The sequence below is a fragment of the Anser brachyrhynchus genome, assembly GCF_964034855.1.
Source record: "Anser brachyrhynchus genome assembly, chromosome: 10".
Taxonomy (NCBI): domain Eukaryota; kingdom Metazoa; phylum Chordata; class Aves; order Anseriformes; family Anatidae; genus Anser; species Anser brachyrhynchus.
In genome coordinates, this window is record NC_137705.1 from 1,955,241 (window position 1) to 1,972,890 (window position 17,650).

General features: G+C 45.3%; 1 protein-coding gene across 13 annotated transcripts in view; it reads right to left on the reverse strand.

Annotated features, from left to right (window-relative positions):
- Positions 1-17,650, reverse strand: part of ITPR1 (inositol 1,4,5-trisphosphate receptor type 1) — a 169,940-nt gene that overhangs the window by 151,626 nt on the left and 664 nt on the right. For 8 of the 13 annotated variants that reach the window (XM_080605991.1, XM_080605992.1, XM_080605989.1 and 5 more), the window contains exons 2-4: positions 5,698-5,805; positions 4,448-4,558; positions 1,840-1,910 (exon numbers count right to left, since the gene is read on the reverse strand). In XM_080605991.1, coding sequence (XP_080462117.1) covers positions 1,840-1,910; positions 4,448-4,558; positions 5,698-5,789 — 274 coding nt within the window. In that variant the 5' untranslated portion in view covers positions 5,790-5,805. The remainder of the gene's footprint in view (positions 1-1,839; positions 1,911-4,447; positions 4,559-5,697; positions 5,806-17,650) is intronic. The other 5 variants (XM_080605983.1, XM_080605984.1, XM_080605993.1 and 2 more) reach the window with 1 other exon arrangement.

Consider the following 17,650-nt stretch of genomic DNA (forward strand, 5'->3'; position numbering starts at 1 on the left):
CTGCCCAGAGCAATTAAAACGAAGTCTCAAGTATGACAGAACTAAATATTGGGAGTAGTGAATTACATTCACCAGATGCCCACTGTTGCTTTGTAACCCAGAAGTAAACGACGTTGTTTGGATAAATACACCTTAGGGAAGACTCTGTGTTCCACTCGCAAGGAGGGTATTTTTGGAAGGTGCCATTAAAACCCCACGATTGAAGAGACATGGCTGTAGTTCCCGACATTGCCAGGGACTTCCTGGGCAACACCCCAGGCAAGTATCGGGGCGCCTTTGCTTCATTAAAAAAGGAATATTTTCTATTTGTGTTGAAGATGGTGAGATAGATTTCATTATTGTTTCTTCTGACTATCTATTGTGGAAAGCATTTTATCTTAGACCACAGTTAAAAAGCATGCGTATAAACAACTGACGTGCCTGCTAAACTTTTATGACTTTTGCTGCCATTTACCGTTAAGCATAAACTTCCTCATGAAAGCTTTAGTGAAGTAACTGCAAAGGTTGGAAAATGTTCATACCATTCTTTCTCCATGTATAAATTTTAACTAATATGAGAACTTTTATAATGTCCAACCACAATGTTTCATGTCAGGCAAATGTTTCTTAGTACTTGCAGTTCCTAAACTGTGCTAGAAATAATTGTTTCTCTCTCCTTTTTTCCCTGCCTCTTTCTCCTCCACCTCCACCCCCAATCTCTTCTATACCCAGTAGTCTCAGTCAAATCCAGGTTTATTCCTTTGTTTGACTTTACTGTCAAGAATTACTTGAACTAGAGCACTGATAGGTAATACCATCATTCTTGTTCTGGAGAGCTTAACAGTCAATTCTAAAAGCTTTTCCAGGTTGCTGTTCAATATCCAAATCACCAGCTATCAGTTTTCCAGTAAAATGGGGAAAAAACACTAAGAACTCACAGACTTCGGTAACATTTTTAAAAGTTTAATTACAGGAGACATCCTCATGTCATGGGAAAAACACCAAACCAAAACAACCACAGAAACAAAACCCAAACAAATGCAAACAAAAACAGCAGCACAGAAGATACACAATTTTCAAGGGCAATCTAGCCAAATTTGAGTAGAATTATGGCAATTCTAGGCCCCTGAGAAAACCGAAGCATAACCAAAGAAACAAGATTCATCCAGCAAAGAGATAATTAGTAACTGTCACATCTGAGAACAGCAATAAAAGGTATACCAAATTTTAAGAATATTTGGGCTGAGCTATCCTTTGGGTAAAAGACACGACCAAGGGGTGAAAGAAAGAAACCAAGATTTTTCCAAGCAATATCCCAATTAATTAGTGCTTCTCTGCCTCCTTAATTTTTTTCTTAATCAGACCTAGCCAAACTCCACAAAGAAGGAGCCGTTAATTTCTTACACTAAGCGTAAGTTTCCTGGGATAAAGAAGGCAAACTCAAGCTTAGCTAACAATGGATGAGATTGAACAACAACAGTTGCAACAGACATTTGCTCCTTTCCGTTTTTCCTCTTCTCAGAAACAGGTTTGGTACTGGGTAACTAAATGGCGCGTATGGATAGTAACCAAAACACGCTCGGAGAAAAAGAAATGAGACTTGCAGGGACATTCCTGGTTGGACATATCTGAAAGCCAGCCTCAGTTTGCAACTGCCCTTCACAAAGCCTTCCTTTAAGTCCCACAGCACAATTCACAGATGTTCATACATATGCACTTTTTCTTTCCTCGTGAGTCGGCCTTTGTGGAAGAAGGATGCCACTAAAATATTCTATAGAAAGTAAGGTGCTCAAAAGTAGTTTGCACAAAATAAAGGACTTCTTCCACCCAGAAGGGTAAAAAGCTGTCTCATAAACTTACCTCTGAACTTTTTGGGTGGGTTGTTAAGATCACCTGCTTCTGGCTGTACAACACACCGATCATCCACAAGGCTGCAAAGAAACAAGAAATAAAGTGAGATTCTTTTCCTTTGCAGCTGCTTATATCCTCGTTAGCAAAACCTAAGTGTTTTATTTGCAATATTTTATCTGAGTGGCCACTTCAGCAAAAGACATTCCCCAAATGCCAAATCTTTCTAAGAAGCATGCAGCTAATTTTTACTGTTGCCCAGAGCTATGCTCCTGGATAGGTGGGACAATAAATAAGTCACTGCTCCTGTATGCTGCATCTTCTTTATGTCCCCTCCTTGAGGTGCAGACAGAACAGCCCATATTCTAGTTAGGTGAGAGACAGCCTTAAAACAATTATTGCCTCTTGGACAGATTTAAATAATGTTGCAATTGTGTTCATAGTAAAGGACAGAGAACAGGAAAATATGACGACTGCATAAATTGGACACCAATCCTATGACCCCTTCAAGTATCAAAAAAGGCAGAAGCATCAACTGCCACAATGCAAACTGATTCCCACAAGACAGGAAGGCACAAACACACCCTCCTGCTTACCAGTCGTCAACACAAGCAAAGCCATGAGAGCAAACTAACCTCCTCCTGTTTTACCAGAAAGGACAGGAATTGGATAGTGAACCCAAGAGATTTCAATAGGAAATGCCGGCACAGAGCTTCTCCTGTGAATACACATTGGCAAAAGACCCTGTGGGTGAACTCAAAGCCCACAGAATAAATAAAGCATTTAAGATGCACTTGTCACCACTGCTCTGCCCTTAGCATGCTTTGTACCTACAGGGAATTGCTCTTTTACCAAACGCTATTTCTAAATAGCAAAAAATGCAACTGTAACCAAATATCTTGCAGGTTCTGAATTGATCTTAAAATTATACAGTTTGGCCCCTTAAAACCAATCTGTCAAAGAGGCTTTCTACACGAAAGTAGAAAGTAAAACTCCAAGGTCTTAAAGGGTAGAGATGTCCATTCTCATGCAGAATCAACTTGAGAAAGAGATTGAAACCTAGAATATGAGAGTTGTTCCTTGCAGAGGCTGGTTACATGCAGGGAGCATCTTGAGACAACAATTATGGAAAATTATGAAGTGCATAAAAATTAACAGATCAGAGAGACTAAGTGGATCAACAGTTCTATGCATCTAAAATTTGCAAATGCAAACATTCACAGTACGTTACTTTTTCCCCATGGATTTTCTCCCTGTTCAGTATTAAACAAACATGTATGTGCTCCAACAAGAATAATACTAGTAACACCTGATCTCACTGAAACACCTGCTTCTAGCAAACAAATGGCCAAAATTATTAAAAGCCAAATGGGTTATTCTGATAATCCCCCACACAGTTAACCTCAGTGCAAATGCTCTCTTATCCTGATATTAAATAGAAAGTAAGAGGAACTTCCCAAATTACTAAGAAAATAATTTTACAGGGTGCAAAGCCCGAAGGAGGCCATATAGTACACCAGTAATCACAGTGATGACAGCACTGAGTTTGGGAAACAGCAAGAGCAAAGTCACAATTAAGCAACAGTCGTGTCATACAAATATTAAATAGGAACACTCTTCAAAGAGAGTTACTTGGCTAAAATGACATTAGAATATATAGTGGTATCTGTTTCTCAACCTTCATTAACCACATGAACAAGTCATTACACATTGTTATGACATAAGACTGTCAGAACTCCACATGGTATAGAGTACAATTACACCAAATCTTTCCTTTGCTTCTTTAATTTTCTCCAGGACAAAGACTAAATTAAATATGGGACAAAGCTAATTTGATTACGAAGGCTTATTAAGATGATAATGCATTTCATGTTTCACATAGCAATTGGGATTTCTGGCTTAAATTAGGCTCAGAAGATGTGCGGCCATTATATAATACAGTTACCTTAAAACACTGCAAATCAAATCAACAAGGATGCCTTTAATACTAAGGGATATTTAGACCTGCCATCAGAACATCTCATCAAGCCTAAAAAAAATAGATGTGCTTAGGGCCTGCAATGTCTGAAAGGACTACCCATGGTGAAAAATATCTGCTCAGCAATGCCATCAAAAGCCACAGCCACTGCATAATGTTCATCATGCACCGCATGGGATTAAACATAACATAACTTTCTATTTGTTCTGGAATTATCTACTGCCAAACTTGCTTCAATACTAGGAATAAAAAAAAAAGCCAAATGTATCGTACCGCTCAGTTTGTTTTGCCAGTTTTCAGCAGATAGTATTTGGCCAGTTACAACACAGCTGATCGAATACTGCACAGTGTGCATGTCATATTTGACGAGTACCTTTGGGAAATTTGTCAAATACATTTGCCAAATACTATTCAACCAACCCTACTTACTACATCCCTTGCTTTTATCATACCTTCTTTCCTTTCTGGCAGCATCCCATATTTTCTTCTCTTTCCTATAATAGATCATGGTGCATCTTCAGTGTCTGCTTCCTCTCTGCCCCCTTATTTTCCAGATTCCTAATAGCTAGAGGACTAAACCTACAAGTTAGTTTGGAGTCACTGATGAGATTTCAGCCCACTGTTTCCTGCTGAAAGACTTACCAGGATGCTGTCTTTGTACCCTGCTTGGGAGATCCATTTATCAGATGCATCTGGACAGTAGGCATCAAAAAATTTGCTGTCACTGTACCCACCCTGAGGCCCTTACGGCTACTGGAAATGAGAAAGAGCACGTTGTGTGTATGCCCACTCACCACATCATCAAGCTTCCTGGTTGCTTCTTTGCTATTCATTCAGTATTGAAGTACCAGAGCAATATGCCACACTATTTCCCTCCCCCTAATTTCCCACTGCTTTGAAACGAGGTGGCAGATGTGCTCTTTTAGCTTCTCATCCAGCCCACTGGAAGGTCTTCAAACTCAGTACGTGGCTCCACTGCCAGCTTCTGATGTTCTGAGAGATTTCTCCTAAGCAGCAGTTGAGCAGAATAAAACATACCCTGTCCCTTCTGTCAGGGCTGCATTTCAGTTCTGTGCTTTCTCTGCAAAGTCTTCCTCGTCCTAAGTGAAGGGCTACTTTTTGTTTAACAGAGTGGCATTCACTTCTTACTGCCTGAGAGGTTCTCTCCTACAGAGCACCTAGCCTGATGTGGTTGCAGAAGGAAACACAAAGCAGCTCTGCGAGGCAGCACGCCAGGGACAGGAGCTGGCAGGGCACGGCTCCCACTGCAGCTCTGGCGGTGCTGGCCATCGGCAAGCTGCAGATTCAAAGTGTTCTCCTTTGACTGAAGAAGTACAATTTTGTTTGTATGAGAAACCTCAAATACTGCAAGACAAGACAGAACTAGCCACAGTGGTAAGTTAGTGGTTTATGAATGGTTTGGCTCAAGTTTTTTTTTTTTTTTTTTTTTTTGTAAACCACCTACTTACATCACTATCGTTTTTCTTTTTTTCCCCAATCAGCAGATTGCACTGAGGCCTATTCATTCCTGGCTAGGGGCGGGGTGGGCAGGAGAGAACAGGACAGGACACACGGATGGACACGGGACAGACAACATGAAAATCATTTTCTTGTATTCATTCCCTCTCCCCACAGCTTGACCGCGGCAAGCTGCTTCTTCCTCCCCACCAACTACATTAAAACCACAGCACATTCATTGATACACTCTCCATCTTCCCCAAAATCTAACTTGCCATATTAATTTCAGGCCATTTTTAAATTTAGGGCCAGATCTGTACAGAAAGCTACTTTGTTTTACCCAGTATTTCCTGGGAGTCAGGCTCGAGATAGCTAATTGAGCTCTGGCAGCCCTTCTTCCGGATGTTTCGGTACAAGAGAACAGCTGTCCTTACCCCAAAGTGCTAATAAATCCATTTGTTGAGCCCTCTGCATAGAGAGAACAAATATCTCCAATATGAAGGAAGCTCGACATCTTGTCAGTCATCTCCGGCTTAGTGCCCCTAGAAAAATAAAGCAAAACATTATTTATTAGGCAGAAGGATTTCTCCATGCAAGCTACTGGAGGTTACAACAACAGCACCCTTCGTGTTTGTTTGCAAAACTCAACGAGTTCTTGCCCTGCAATTTCAGGTATCGAGGGAAACACGGCATGGCAAAATGCTTGCTTAGAAAAACAAACTAAGGAAGAACAACAAGCTCCTGGCATCCTGCTCAGTGTGGGATTGTTTCACTGGAGCCATATTCATCCCCGCAGATGTTCGCAGAATCTCATACCAGGCGTGCTGGCCCCCTTCATCCCATCTGAGAAGGGAGGAGGGAAGAGGAATGCCTTAAATTAAGGCGCATTATTTGTACCATCTAAAGTACAACACTTTTCTCTGCCTAAACACTTCTGCCAAAATCAAAGGTAGGTATGAGCACATTTAAAGGTCCCCTGGTGTGCGGAAACAGCTCCCCCAGGAATCGACATGTAGAATACCGACACGACTCGGAATAGCTTCCATCAGCTACGTGAGCGCCAGGGTGAGCCACCCGCTCCGAGCTGCTGTCTCAAAGCTGGCATTACGTGAAGACCCACTGAATATGCCTGACAACAGATTTTGCATGTAAAAAGGTAAGGATTAAGATTTTTCAGAGACGGATTCTTTAAATGACGCATCAAGAAGCCAAATCCCTCTGAAATGAGGAATACTTCAATCCCGTTTAAAAAAAAAAGCCTAAATGTAACACAGAAGGGACAGCCACTTAGTGCTGTCAGCTTCTACAGTATTAAGAGCTACCTTTATTTTCTTTAAAGCCCCAAATCCTGGACTGACTGATACAAGACGTACCTGTCATTTAAACAAATATAGACAAGCAAGTTTCTATCTGTCACAGCAACAAAGAAAGAGACAAACAACAGGAGCCCTGATAAAAAGAATCCCAACCAAACAGATTTTCAAAGATGTCTTTCTAAAAGCCATTTACTGGTTTCTTGGAGATCCTCCTAAGCCGTGGTTTTTGATCACCAACTTCAAAACGCTGGAATAGCTTTCTGTGCAGGAGGTTTCAAACAGCAGGCAGTAACGTGGCTGCTCCAAGCTGCTCCTTCCCGCAGGCTGGTGACACGCTCCAAAAGGCAGCCTTGCCCAGGATCAGAATCTTGCATTTAGGGGAAAATAATTGAAAACATTTTCACCCTGACATCTAGCACGACACACCAAAATCAACTTTAAATGGTCTTTCACTGGGAGAATTAAGCAGCAGGAAATTATGTTCATTATAGCACACAGCCCTGACATTGTACATGGGACAGATCTTCCCTTTCATTGAACATTATCTTGTTTACCAAAAATGTAAGGATCGAGTTTATTAAGCAAGGCTGGAGATCAACAAGGTCAGATTCTTGGAGATTTAAAAGTTAATGTTGGTAACACCCTGCAGGTATCACAGCGTGAGCAAAAGCCAAGGCCAGGCTGCTCTCCTGTAAAGCTGCAAACAGCTCCCTCCCCTCCCTGCCCCCGAGTACTGGTGGCAGTCATCGCACAGCGATTACTAAGTCAAAGCCCATTACAGACGTTCTCATGCCTGCATGTCACTGTGTCACTTGCACAATTAAAATCAAGTTCAGAAAAAAAAAGCAGAAGATAGCAGGCCGCATTCATATGCAGGGGGAGAAGTCTCAGTTCCTCCGGAACCCTATCTGTGTGCCCACAGGAGCAAGGAACATGGCTTCAGGTCGCTTGCTTAGCGCCAAGTCCTTCAGCCACTGCGTACCTTACATAGTCCGTTTCTTTTCCCTCTTGGTAAGGGGACAGAAAAACAGCACTACCTATTTTAAGATATATGCTAGAAAACACATAGAAATATGCAGAGGGACTGAATTAGCATCACCAGAAATACAGCTCTCCTCATTTCCTGACTTGGAGGTTAACGACAAACTTTACGTATGAAGTTTTCAGGCCCTCCAAGTTAAAAATGCCTTAAATTCATACAGCCCAAAGCAACGAGCAACTAAATCCAGAAGGAACGTAGATACTTCTGGTGGAGACCAAGTCTACTCTGGCACTCATTTTTGGTGCTTTGGAATTTCGGGGCTGCAGAGCACTGAGGTATTACTACACGCACAAGGTATTTCTGATCCTAAACTCTCCCATTCTACAATTACACATACAGTATCCCTTTTATGGGGAACTACTTTACTGGACTACATCATTTGCCTTTAGAAGAGGCAGATGTTCACCACAGCTGTTCCCAAGAGAATGTGGAGGTCAAAATTATTGACTTCTGTTACAGAAGAAGAAGATTTTTTTTCTTGGCAAAAAGACTGATATCCCAGGCCACTGATCAAGACCAGGCCTAAGGATGGGCAATCCAATTTCTACATCATACAAATCACTTTCCACAATGTAGCCCCTTTTAACATTATTTTCTTTACCTAGGAAGCTCCAGACATACAATGTATTGTGCATGATGATAGCTTAACATCTAAAATAAGCAGTTCTGCAATTTATTGACATTTCCAGTCATATCATGGTCAGCAACGGTCAGTATCCGGCTGCCAGGAGGGCTGTCCTAACGCTTGCCCATGCTCCAAAAGGACACGACAAACACTGTCTGTGTCTATCACATACTTTAATAACCGAATACCCGAAGCCAGTCCACTTGACATTTGGCTTTAAAGACACCGTTCCTGAGGTTGGCCCGTGCTCAGGAACATGCTGTCCACGCAGATGGAGCGAGGGACTCGACAGCCCAACAGGCCTCACAACTCAGAAGGTTTACGAGTGAAGAGAATAATTTCTAAACCACTCTTGCTTAGTTCACAGCGGCTTTCCTCATCTCCTCACAAAAGGCTTGGGACACCTAACACAATTTGTCTGCTGATTAACCAATTCTTTGCATTAAACCCTTCAAATGATCAGCTACCACGGATTACTTCCCTCATTTGACTAGGAAAGCTGAGCCACTGAAGATCACAGAAGATAAACAGAGAATTATTTAGGTTGGAAAAGACCTCTGAGATCATCAAGTCCAACCATTAGCCTTGACCTGCCAACCCTGGCACATTTATCCCATGCCCACAGCACAGGTGGGCCTCATGGACTTGAGAGCAGGTTCCCTCCTGCGCACCCGGACCCAAATCGTCCTGCAGGTCTCCTCATACACGAGGGAAAGCAGGCTCCCTCCTGGGCACCAGGACCCAAATTGTCCCACAGGTCTCCTCGTCCAGGAAGGGGCGCTGCCGTGGCAGCTGAACGCGCGAGATGGCCACCAGAAATCCCCTGGACGCCCAGGGAAGGAGGACTCTTACGCACACAATCAGTAGCTGGCTTGCACAGCTAAAAGCATAATCTCTCTGCTCAAAAAACAATTGTGCTCAGTAGATAAATACGGCCATTACTCTGCAATTTATTTATTTTAGATATGCCTGTGCCAAGAGCAATTGATTACTACTGAAGGAGAGGACGGGGAGGACCTGACGGAAGGCGTGCAGTCGTCGCAGCGCACAGCCCGAGCTGTGACGCTGTTCTCGCATCCTCACGAGAGGAGCTCTGCAGGAAACCCACCATGTTCCTGCTGCACCACGGCCGCGCTGGAGCGGTGGTACTCTCCCTCTTCAACGCTGGGGGAAACAAAATCCTTTCCAGGTAGAAGTACTTGAAAAAAAACTGAAGATAAGGAAACAATAGCAGCGCGGCAATACTAGCACACAAGCAGAGTCAGGGTTCTCCGAACAAGTACTTGGGGTTTACCTCAGGGGCAGCAACGTTGACAGCAGCAACATGCGTTCTTAAAAGAAACAATGATTCTTCAGCTAAGTGGGAAAAGAACAAATTTTGACAAAGAGAAACTTACTGATTTTTAAGATGAGAAAGGAAACATGAACTAAGCGTAAACCGTTACATGGAGAAGCTGACTGTATTTATCCATACGCATAAAAAAGACCTGAAAGATTAACACTTCCTATGATGTTTTTTTAAGCCTTGACAGCTTGAATTCTTTTGATTATGTTGGTGATTACTTCATCATGTATATTATCTATATAAATGTTAGCACATCTTTAAATGTGCTTTATATACAGTTTATGTGCACAGGAAAATAAAGTCTCTGTTTAAGGAAATACCCCAAATAATAACTATGGAAACCTGATGAATTTCATGAGAACTGTGAAGCACTTCTCTAGAAGTCATTTTGCCTATCTGTAGCTTTGCTGTATGGGCCTGGATCTGAAAACACATAGCTAAATCCAGGCAGCGAATTAAAGCAAAGCAAACTGTCCGTTCCCTCAGGAGTTTTAGCGCTTGCCTTTCCCCTACTGCTCTGTGCTGCCTCGGTGCACACAAATCTGCATCACAAGACCTCAAGTCTGCTCTTCTGACTGAACAGGACTGCAATAATTACAGGTTCATTTCTGATCGTTTTCTTATAGATTATCTTGTGCATAGCCTCAAAACAAGCTGCACTGCCAACAGCAAAAGCTCATGAGGAGAGCCAATCTGAAATGGAAAACAAGCACTTGGAAAGGGTTCCTACAAAGCCCTTCTCCACAAGCACCTTGCATTCCTGTCCCAACCCTCCCTCACTAACGTCCCCACTGGCTTTCAGGAAGATTGAAAGGACTCAACCACATTTCAGGGCACAAGCAGATCATGTGCTTAGCCTCAGGACCTTGAGCAAGCCAGTAAAAGTTTGATAGTCACTAAAATTCACTTCAGAGGCTTCAACCCATTTTCGCATGAAAACACATTTTGTAACGGTAGTTAAAGCAGAATTAACAGTGAAAATGCTTAGAAATCAAACTGACTGTTAGATATCACATACCTTAATGAGACATCTGCTTTTTGAAGATCACAGAATAGGAAATGCAACTGCTTGGTAAACATATCACACTAATTCCTCCCATCACTCATCTAGATCTTGATGCTCAGTTAGAAAAAACAGGCTTCAGAGCAACGCTGAAAGTTTGCTTTCCTTGAATAACAGAGTCAAGGCCCCCTTTTGAAGTTCCTCCTTACGGGAACTGTTTGTAACCAGATTTTTGCAATATGCTATTCCTCATCTCCAGCAATTTAACACTGAAAGGCTTTTCAAAGAATTTGAAGCTATTTTGCTGATATCTTGTCCCACGTGTCTGCTTTGTGTGGGATTTTAATACTTTAACCTATGACTGCAAATCCTATTTGTAAAATAAATGAGACCAAATAAGTCCTATCACTGATGGCTTGATTTCCAGCAACTGGGAGACGAATAACTTAATCTTTTTAAGATCATTCTAACAATGTTTATTTAGAGCAAGAAAGCTCCTTGCTGTGCCCTGTAGTCCCACGATGTACTCAGTTCTCTATTATCATATTTTCACTGTGGTTTATTGCTCAATTAAATAGAGACCGTCAATTTTATATTTTATATGTACCATTCCAGAAACTGGGGCAGCACTTTATCCAAGTCTTTTTCACTATTTAGATTGTTTAGGCAAGAATCGAATCTCAAACTGTGCTTAACTGCTTAGACTTTGTTCCTGCAGACAGGAAGCTTCGCAGCAAAAGATTAATTCTGGTTTGGTTTTTAACAGAAAAGAGATCAGATTTTTAAGAGTAGAGACAACAAAAAGCAAACAAAGGGCTGCTTAATGGCATAAGCTATTGCTGTGCTTATGAAGAAGCATCCATAAATTAGCAGATACCAGTAACCATACTGGAAGACTTCACCAACAAGGAACCCAGAAGACCACGTACGTCAAACTGTTTGAACTGAATAGAACTGGGTCCATAATATTTCTGAATTAGGCCAAGCAGGCTATCCTCTTTAAAATGCACCCTAACTCACGAAACTTAGTCAGGTACTTCTGTAAATCAAATCTGTAAATCAAAATTTTACAACAAGATGTGATCAAAAATTTGGCCCTTTAGTCTTGATCCAGCGTACCTCTCAGTGAACACTTTTCTAATGATTTCCATGTGTTTCGGACAGTCCGCCCTCCCCCAGCATCTGGTATCTGTTTTTACAGGTGCAGCTATCTTCATGAAAACTGAAAAAAAAGTGATGTTTTCCATCCTTATTTCAATAAAAAAGAAGGTTTCTTCCCTGAGGGCTGTGAGAAAGATTCATATGAATTCCATTAAAACAGCCCAAGCAAGGAGGAAGTGCCCCATTTAAAAGATCATCTAGTGAATAATCGCTCTTCTGGGGCTGCAGGATGAAGCACTGCCATTTTCAAAGCTTCTGACTGAGCAAACCTAAAAGGAGCAATTTGTGCACGCGCACACCGCCACGGGAAGACAAATCCCAGGGATTTGGGGCAGCGGAGCGCAGGCGGCAGGCGCCTGGCGGCTGGGACAGGTGCCCTGCACCGCGCAGAGCAGCCCAGGAGCATTCAACTCCTCAGCTGAGTGCTATGTGAACAGCAGAGAGAAGTTCTGCATTTCCTAAACGCCGAGGCTGTTTGGCTCGTGGAGCACGACAACGGCAGAGGGAACGTCCTGCCACACCGCCTCGAGCGTCGGCATCCTCGCGCTGCTCGCCCTCGCACGCTTTTGGGGGGAACCGCTCAGGAATCGCGTTCGGTTTCGACAGGGCTCTGCACCGTTACTTTTATGCGCATGTAGCTACATTTTAGAGATAACACACTTAAAAAAAAATCAGCATGGTGTGTTTTATCTACCACATGATCTTGTTTTCCATTTAACTGCAACCTTTCATGTCCAGCAGCCTGCTATCTGCAGGCAGATTTTCCTCCGATGAACCGTTAGATTAAAGAGGAGAAATGCACCTTCTCAGAGAAATGACTTTCCTCCCACCGCTGGTAATGCAGCAGGTTTTTCTACAGCGCGCAGTCTGAACAGTCGGGGGGGATGTGAGAGGCGGGGAGGAGGAAGCAGCTCCGCGCTGTGACTTTCCCAAGGACACGCAGCGGGTCAGCCTCAGCGCCTAGATTTGAATCCAGGTCTCCCAAATCCCCATCCACCAGCCCACTCCGCCTCTCTTCTCCCTGGAGGAAACTCGGTCTCTCTGCACATCTAATCAAGCATACGTTTCCCCCTATTCTTGAAGAAAGTTGGAAGAGACAAGTGAATTCGTTCAGCAAGATGACGGCCAAGTTAATTATGTTCTATTCACACTATTTGCCACTGCACAGATGAAGAATTTATTTAGTTACCATACTAATGACAGAGTTACTCAGAAATTACTATTTAATAGGTGCAAGGAAACTCAGTTTAAGAAAAAAGTAGAAACAGATGAAGTAACTCCTCCTGCTACCTTAAACCTACAAAAATCCTCCACACAAGTAAGCAAATGTACGTGGCATCCCTTCTCAGAAAGAGCACCTCTTTTTTGGTTGTGCAGTGCAACCAGGCGGGCTAAGAGCCCTGCTGTACTCAGAAAATTCACGTCAAGCACCCGTAACAACGCGCCAGGCAGAAGTTACGCTGTGACAGGGGTATCTCATACAGCAGCCATCAGGCTGATGTAAGAAACGCAGCTGACAGATCCTATTGACAAGCACCTGCCGAAAGCTGAAAAAAGAACATCTATCAGAGACGTGCTGTCAGGGAAGCAAATCATTCCTGAAGTTTCAAACCAAATATGACCTGACAGCATCTTTTTAATTCCACTAAAAGTAGGCAGCGCTTACTGAAGTTGATACTTACTGAAGTTCATACTTACTGCCTCTAACCCTGAAGAGAGAAAGCAGCTTAGACGTCAGCCTCTGGAGGAGGCCCTACAAGCGCACACAGCGTTTTCCAGAATATTTCTATTAGAAGGAGAGACTTGGAATGTGCCAAAAGAACCAGGGCAGCCAGTGTCATGAGGAAGAGAGCAAGCTTGGTTTATAGTATCTCCTAGTTTGGCCAGGGCAGAAGGGCGTACAGAACAGCCCCCCTTCGTTTCACATGGCCATGTAGCCACAAGACTTGGCCACAGAAGGGGCTAACTCCTCAGCCCCGCTCCTTTCCTCACAAGGCGCGAACTTTCTAGCAAATGCAATACGCCCCAAACGCACCCAGGGATTTTCCTTCTGCCTGCCTGCCCCACGAGCCTTCATCCGCCTGTGTCCGTTCATCTCCCTGTAACCCTGCCTGCCCAACACTTTCGCCCTTCCACGTGCTACGCTTCCCGTTTCCTCCTTTGCCAATACCGCACCTGGGCGGGGGCTCCCTGGCCTCCATGGCGGCACCGGAGTCCTCCTCCACGGCTGGGCCCTGCAGGATGGCTGCTGGCAGCTTCGGGTCCCCACAGGCAGGAATATCGATGCTCTTCTCCCGCCCGCAGGTCTCTCCTGCTGAAGGCTTGCAAGTCTTCCCGCGGCTCCCAGTGGCAGCAGCCCTTCCAAGGGTGAGCCCACTGCTCTTCCCTCCCGGATACCTCAGCAGGCATCCGGGGCTGCAGAGAAAACCCTAAATGCCCGTGACGAGCAGCCCACGAGGAGGAGCCACCGCCAGCACGTGACCAGCACGTGGGGAGAACCACTGGTGGCCAGCAGACCTACTTTGCGCCCTCCTGATCTAAAAAACCCTTCGGCTGGGCTCCTTCGCAGGTGAAGGCTCCGTTTCTCAGGCTGACTTGTACACGCTGAGCTCCCCGCAGTAATTTTCTAGAAGGCAAGCACAAGTCGTCCGTCTGCAGGAAAGGCTCAGGCCATTGTACCACCTTATCGCATGAGGAGCATTAGCAAGAGGATCTACTTAACCCTTACAGATGGAAGAGTGGCCAAGGACTGATGAGTTACTTTAATCATAAGATAAATCAGTTTTCAATTAATCCTTCAGACCAAGCATCATTAGCAAACAGTCAGGCATCTGCCTTTGTGCCCACATGTCCCAGGGAGGGATTCAGATCGGACACATCTTGACATCACAGAGTTACGATTAAAGCTTTTCTTCAGAACTTCTTGGCAGATTTCTGAATTTCTGAAGAAGTGAAGAGGGTTTGCCATGGTGCAAAACAAATGTTTGTAAAACTTTCATACTCAACTGCTACTAAGCAATTCCCAGAAATTAAAAAAAAAAAGCCACAATCTTTTGGCAGTAGCCATTTTTTTTTTGGCTTACTGTGATGAGATAGATTTCTTACATGTATGTGCACCGAGATTACTGTCTTATGACATCTTGCACATGGTGGGGACGAGGAGAGAATGAACTGTTTATGTACACATCGTTACATCTGGATTCAGTATCCAGGCCTCCTTCCCTATAACTGAAGTGTCAGATTACTCCAAAAGCAGAAATGTTATCTAACATTCTAATCCCGATTCTTTTTTTCATCTGGCACTCAGTTTTCTCAGAGCTGTTTACCGTCCTTTGATAATCTGCTCAGCAGAGCGATCGGGGAGGTAGGAGCACTAAGCTGGCCGCAGCGCTCCTCACATTAGCATTCTGGCAGATGAGGATGGAGTTACATCACTGCAAGCTGTAAATCAGCAGAATAACACATGCTTCCACGCACATTTCTAATGCGTTTGTCTCCCTAGAGGGTTAACTTCCCCAGATCTGTAGTTCTTACTCTCAATAAAACACTGGTAGGAAGGGGAAAAAAGAGTTCTGATGCAAGTTTTGATAGGCTTAACCAAAACCACAACTATGAAAATGAAACTTTTCTGAGTTCAGAATCCAGAGCTGAATTTTGCATCCTCACTCTACTTTGGAATTATGGTTCCTGTAGTTTATTTTATCTTAAGTTCCCCCCCCCCCCCCCCAAAAAAAAAGAACGCGGTCCTACAGAACCCAACTGCGCTGAAGACCTGGAAAAGTAGTTTCTCAACAGGTACAGAGTACGCAAGAACTGCAGACACTTTGCGTGGCTGCCTCTGCCAGCCCAGCGCGGAGCTGCAGCCCCCTGGAAGCCAGCTCTGTCTCCATCCCCAGCTACAGCGCTTCCGTGCCAAGACGGAGAGCCAGGCAACAACGGCGGTGGTGCATTTGTGGCGTCTGCTGGGAACAGAAGTCAGAAAGGAATATCGGGCCGGATCAAAGCTCGAGCTGCTTGGCACCCTGCCTCCCGCAGCAGCCACTGGGAGATGCCCGACGAAGAACACAGGAATCGTTCTGAGTAACCGTGGACGTGGACAGGATCTGCCTTGCAGCTCGCAGATGTCTGCTGGCTTTTCAAGCCTTCTGCTTTACAGGTCAGTCAGCACTGGGTGCTCAGGCTGCAGTGCAGGGGGCTACATGGCTACTGCTCGAAGGTTTTTAACTCCTCTTCGGTGCTACTACACAACAGCAAGCAGAAAAACGGCTCCAGGCTCCTGAAGCAGTAGCTACCAGCGAAGGTGCCACCTCAGCAGCAGAAGAAACGAATTTGGAGCATTCCATAAGGAAGCTTTTTATGAAACCAGATTAATACCACAGCCACATCGTGACAGAAATGTTACATTTACATAACTTTCTACCAGCACGCCGTCTTCCAGCTCTAAGCCCCTCTGGTCCCTGTAAGCTGCTTTGGTGAAGCTGCCTTCCCTCACACTCACCCACGGGCGAGCGAGCAGCCAGTCTACCAGCTACTACCGAGCCACTACCCTCATCCCACCTCCCACGGGATTCCGAGATTCCTCCCGTCTTCCAGCACAATCCTACAACTACAACTCTCATGTTTATGGCGTGACGCCGCCGCAGGCTCCCGGCATGCTCCGTAACTTGTCGCGTCGCACGGCCCCGAGGAGCAGGCCCCGCGCTGACACCAACAAAGCCGCCCGGGGGGCCGCACCGGCTCACCACTGCTCCGTCCCGGGGACGGCACGAGGCGAGGGCTCCACAGACCTGCGTCCTGCTCGGAGCCTGCTGAAAAAAGTTTGGCTTCCATATCGCCCATCTCAGCCAGGCACCAGCAGACACCAGCACTGGAAGGAGCTCCTGCTTCCAGAACAGGCCTCAGGACCCCACCGGCTGGTATCGAGGCAGAAACCAGACCGTTACTGCTCCTCTCACACGCACGTACGACGCGGGAAACGCCACAATCTTACTTGCACGTTTCACCCAAAGTCTGCCGCTCTGGCGGGCGACTGGCCGTCTCCCCACACTGCCATGTCCTGACATCGATCCAGCACTACCTCTACAGCAAGGCTGAGCCCAAGACCTGGTGTCACACACCGTCTGCAAGGCTCGCTTTAGACTGCGATGGCACTTGTGGGGAGCCAGGACCTCAGGTTCCCTTTCGTCACTTGCACTTAATTCTTCAGGGTTCTGGTGTAACCCACACACCGATTTGTCGGGGTGATGCAAGAGGATGGACAGCGCCATGAGGCCCCATTAACCTCTCATTTCTAACAGGAACCACAACTGTCGCTGACACCCCGCTGCACCCCGCCTGTCAGTCCCTCAGGGCTCTGAGGGCTCCGACAAGTGCCGCCGAGCAGGGCACCGCCAAGCCCTCTCCCTCTTCACCGCTCTCCACCAGGGCCTTCCCCACGCTCCAGCCCTGCTGCTCGTGACCAGCAATTCTTTGAAAAATACGCTATTTCCCACAGCTAGGCTCCACCCCACGGTTGCAGAGGCGAACCAAAGTCACTCTTGCTGTTTGTTTACTTCCTAATTTATGAACCTCTGCAGGAGGAAGCCGGATTGCTCCCTACTTGCAGCCTTCACGACCTCTGCAAAGCAAGCAGGTGGAGGGCAGCGGAACTCGTCTAAGCAAACGCTGTCACTGGGGGTGAAACGAGCTATTTTAGCAGGAAAAAATCATTACTGGCGAACAGAAGATGCCCTGGGGAACACGTTAAAAGTAACGAATTCAGTGAGGAGTTTACCGACAGCACCCCATAACAGCACTGCTTTGAACCCCCTGGGGCTGCTGTCAGACCCCACGCTGGCTCCTTTGCTGTCCGCACACACCGGCCGCTGGCTGCACGGCTGCCGCCTCGCACGTGTG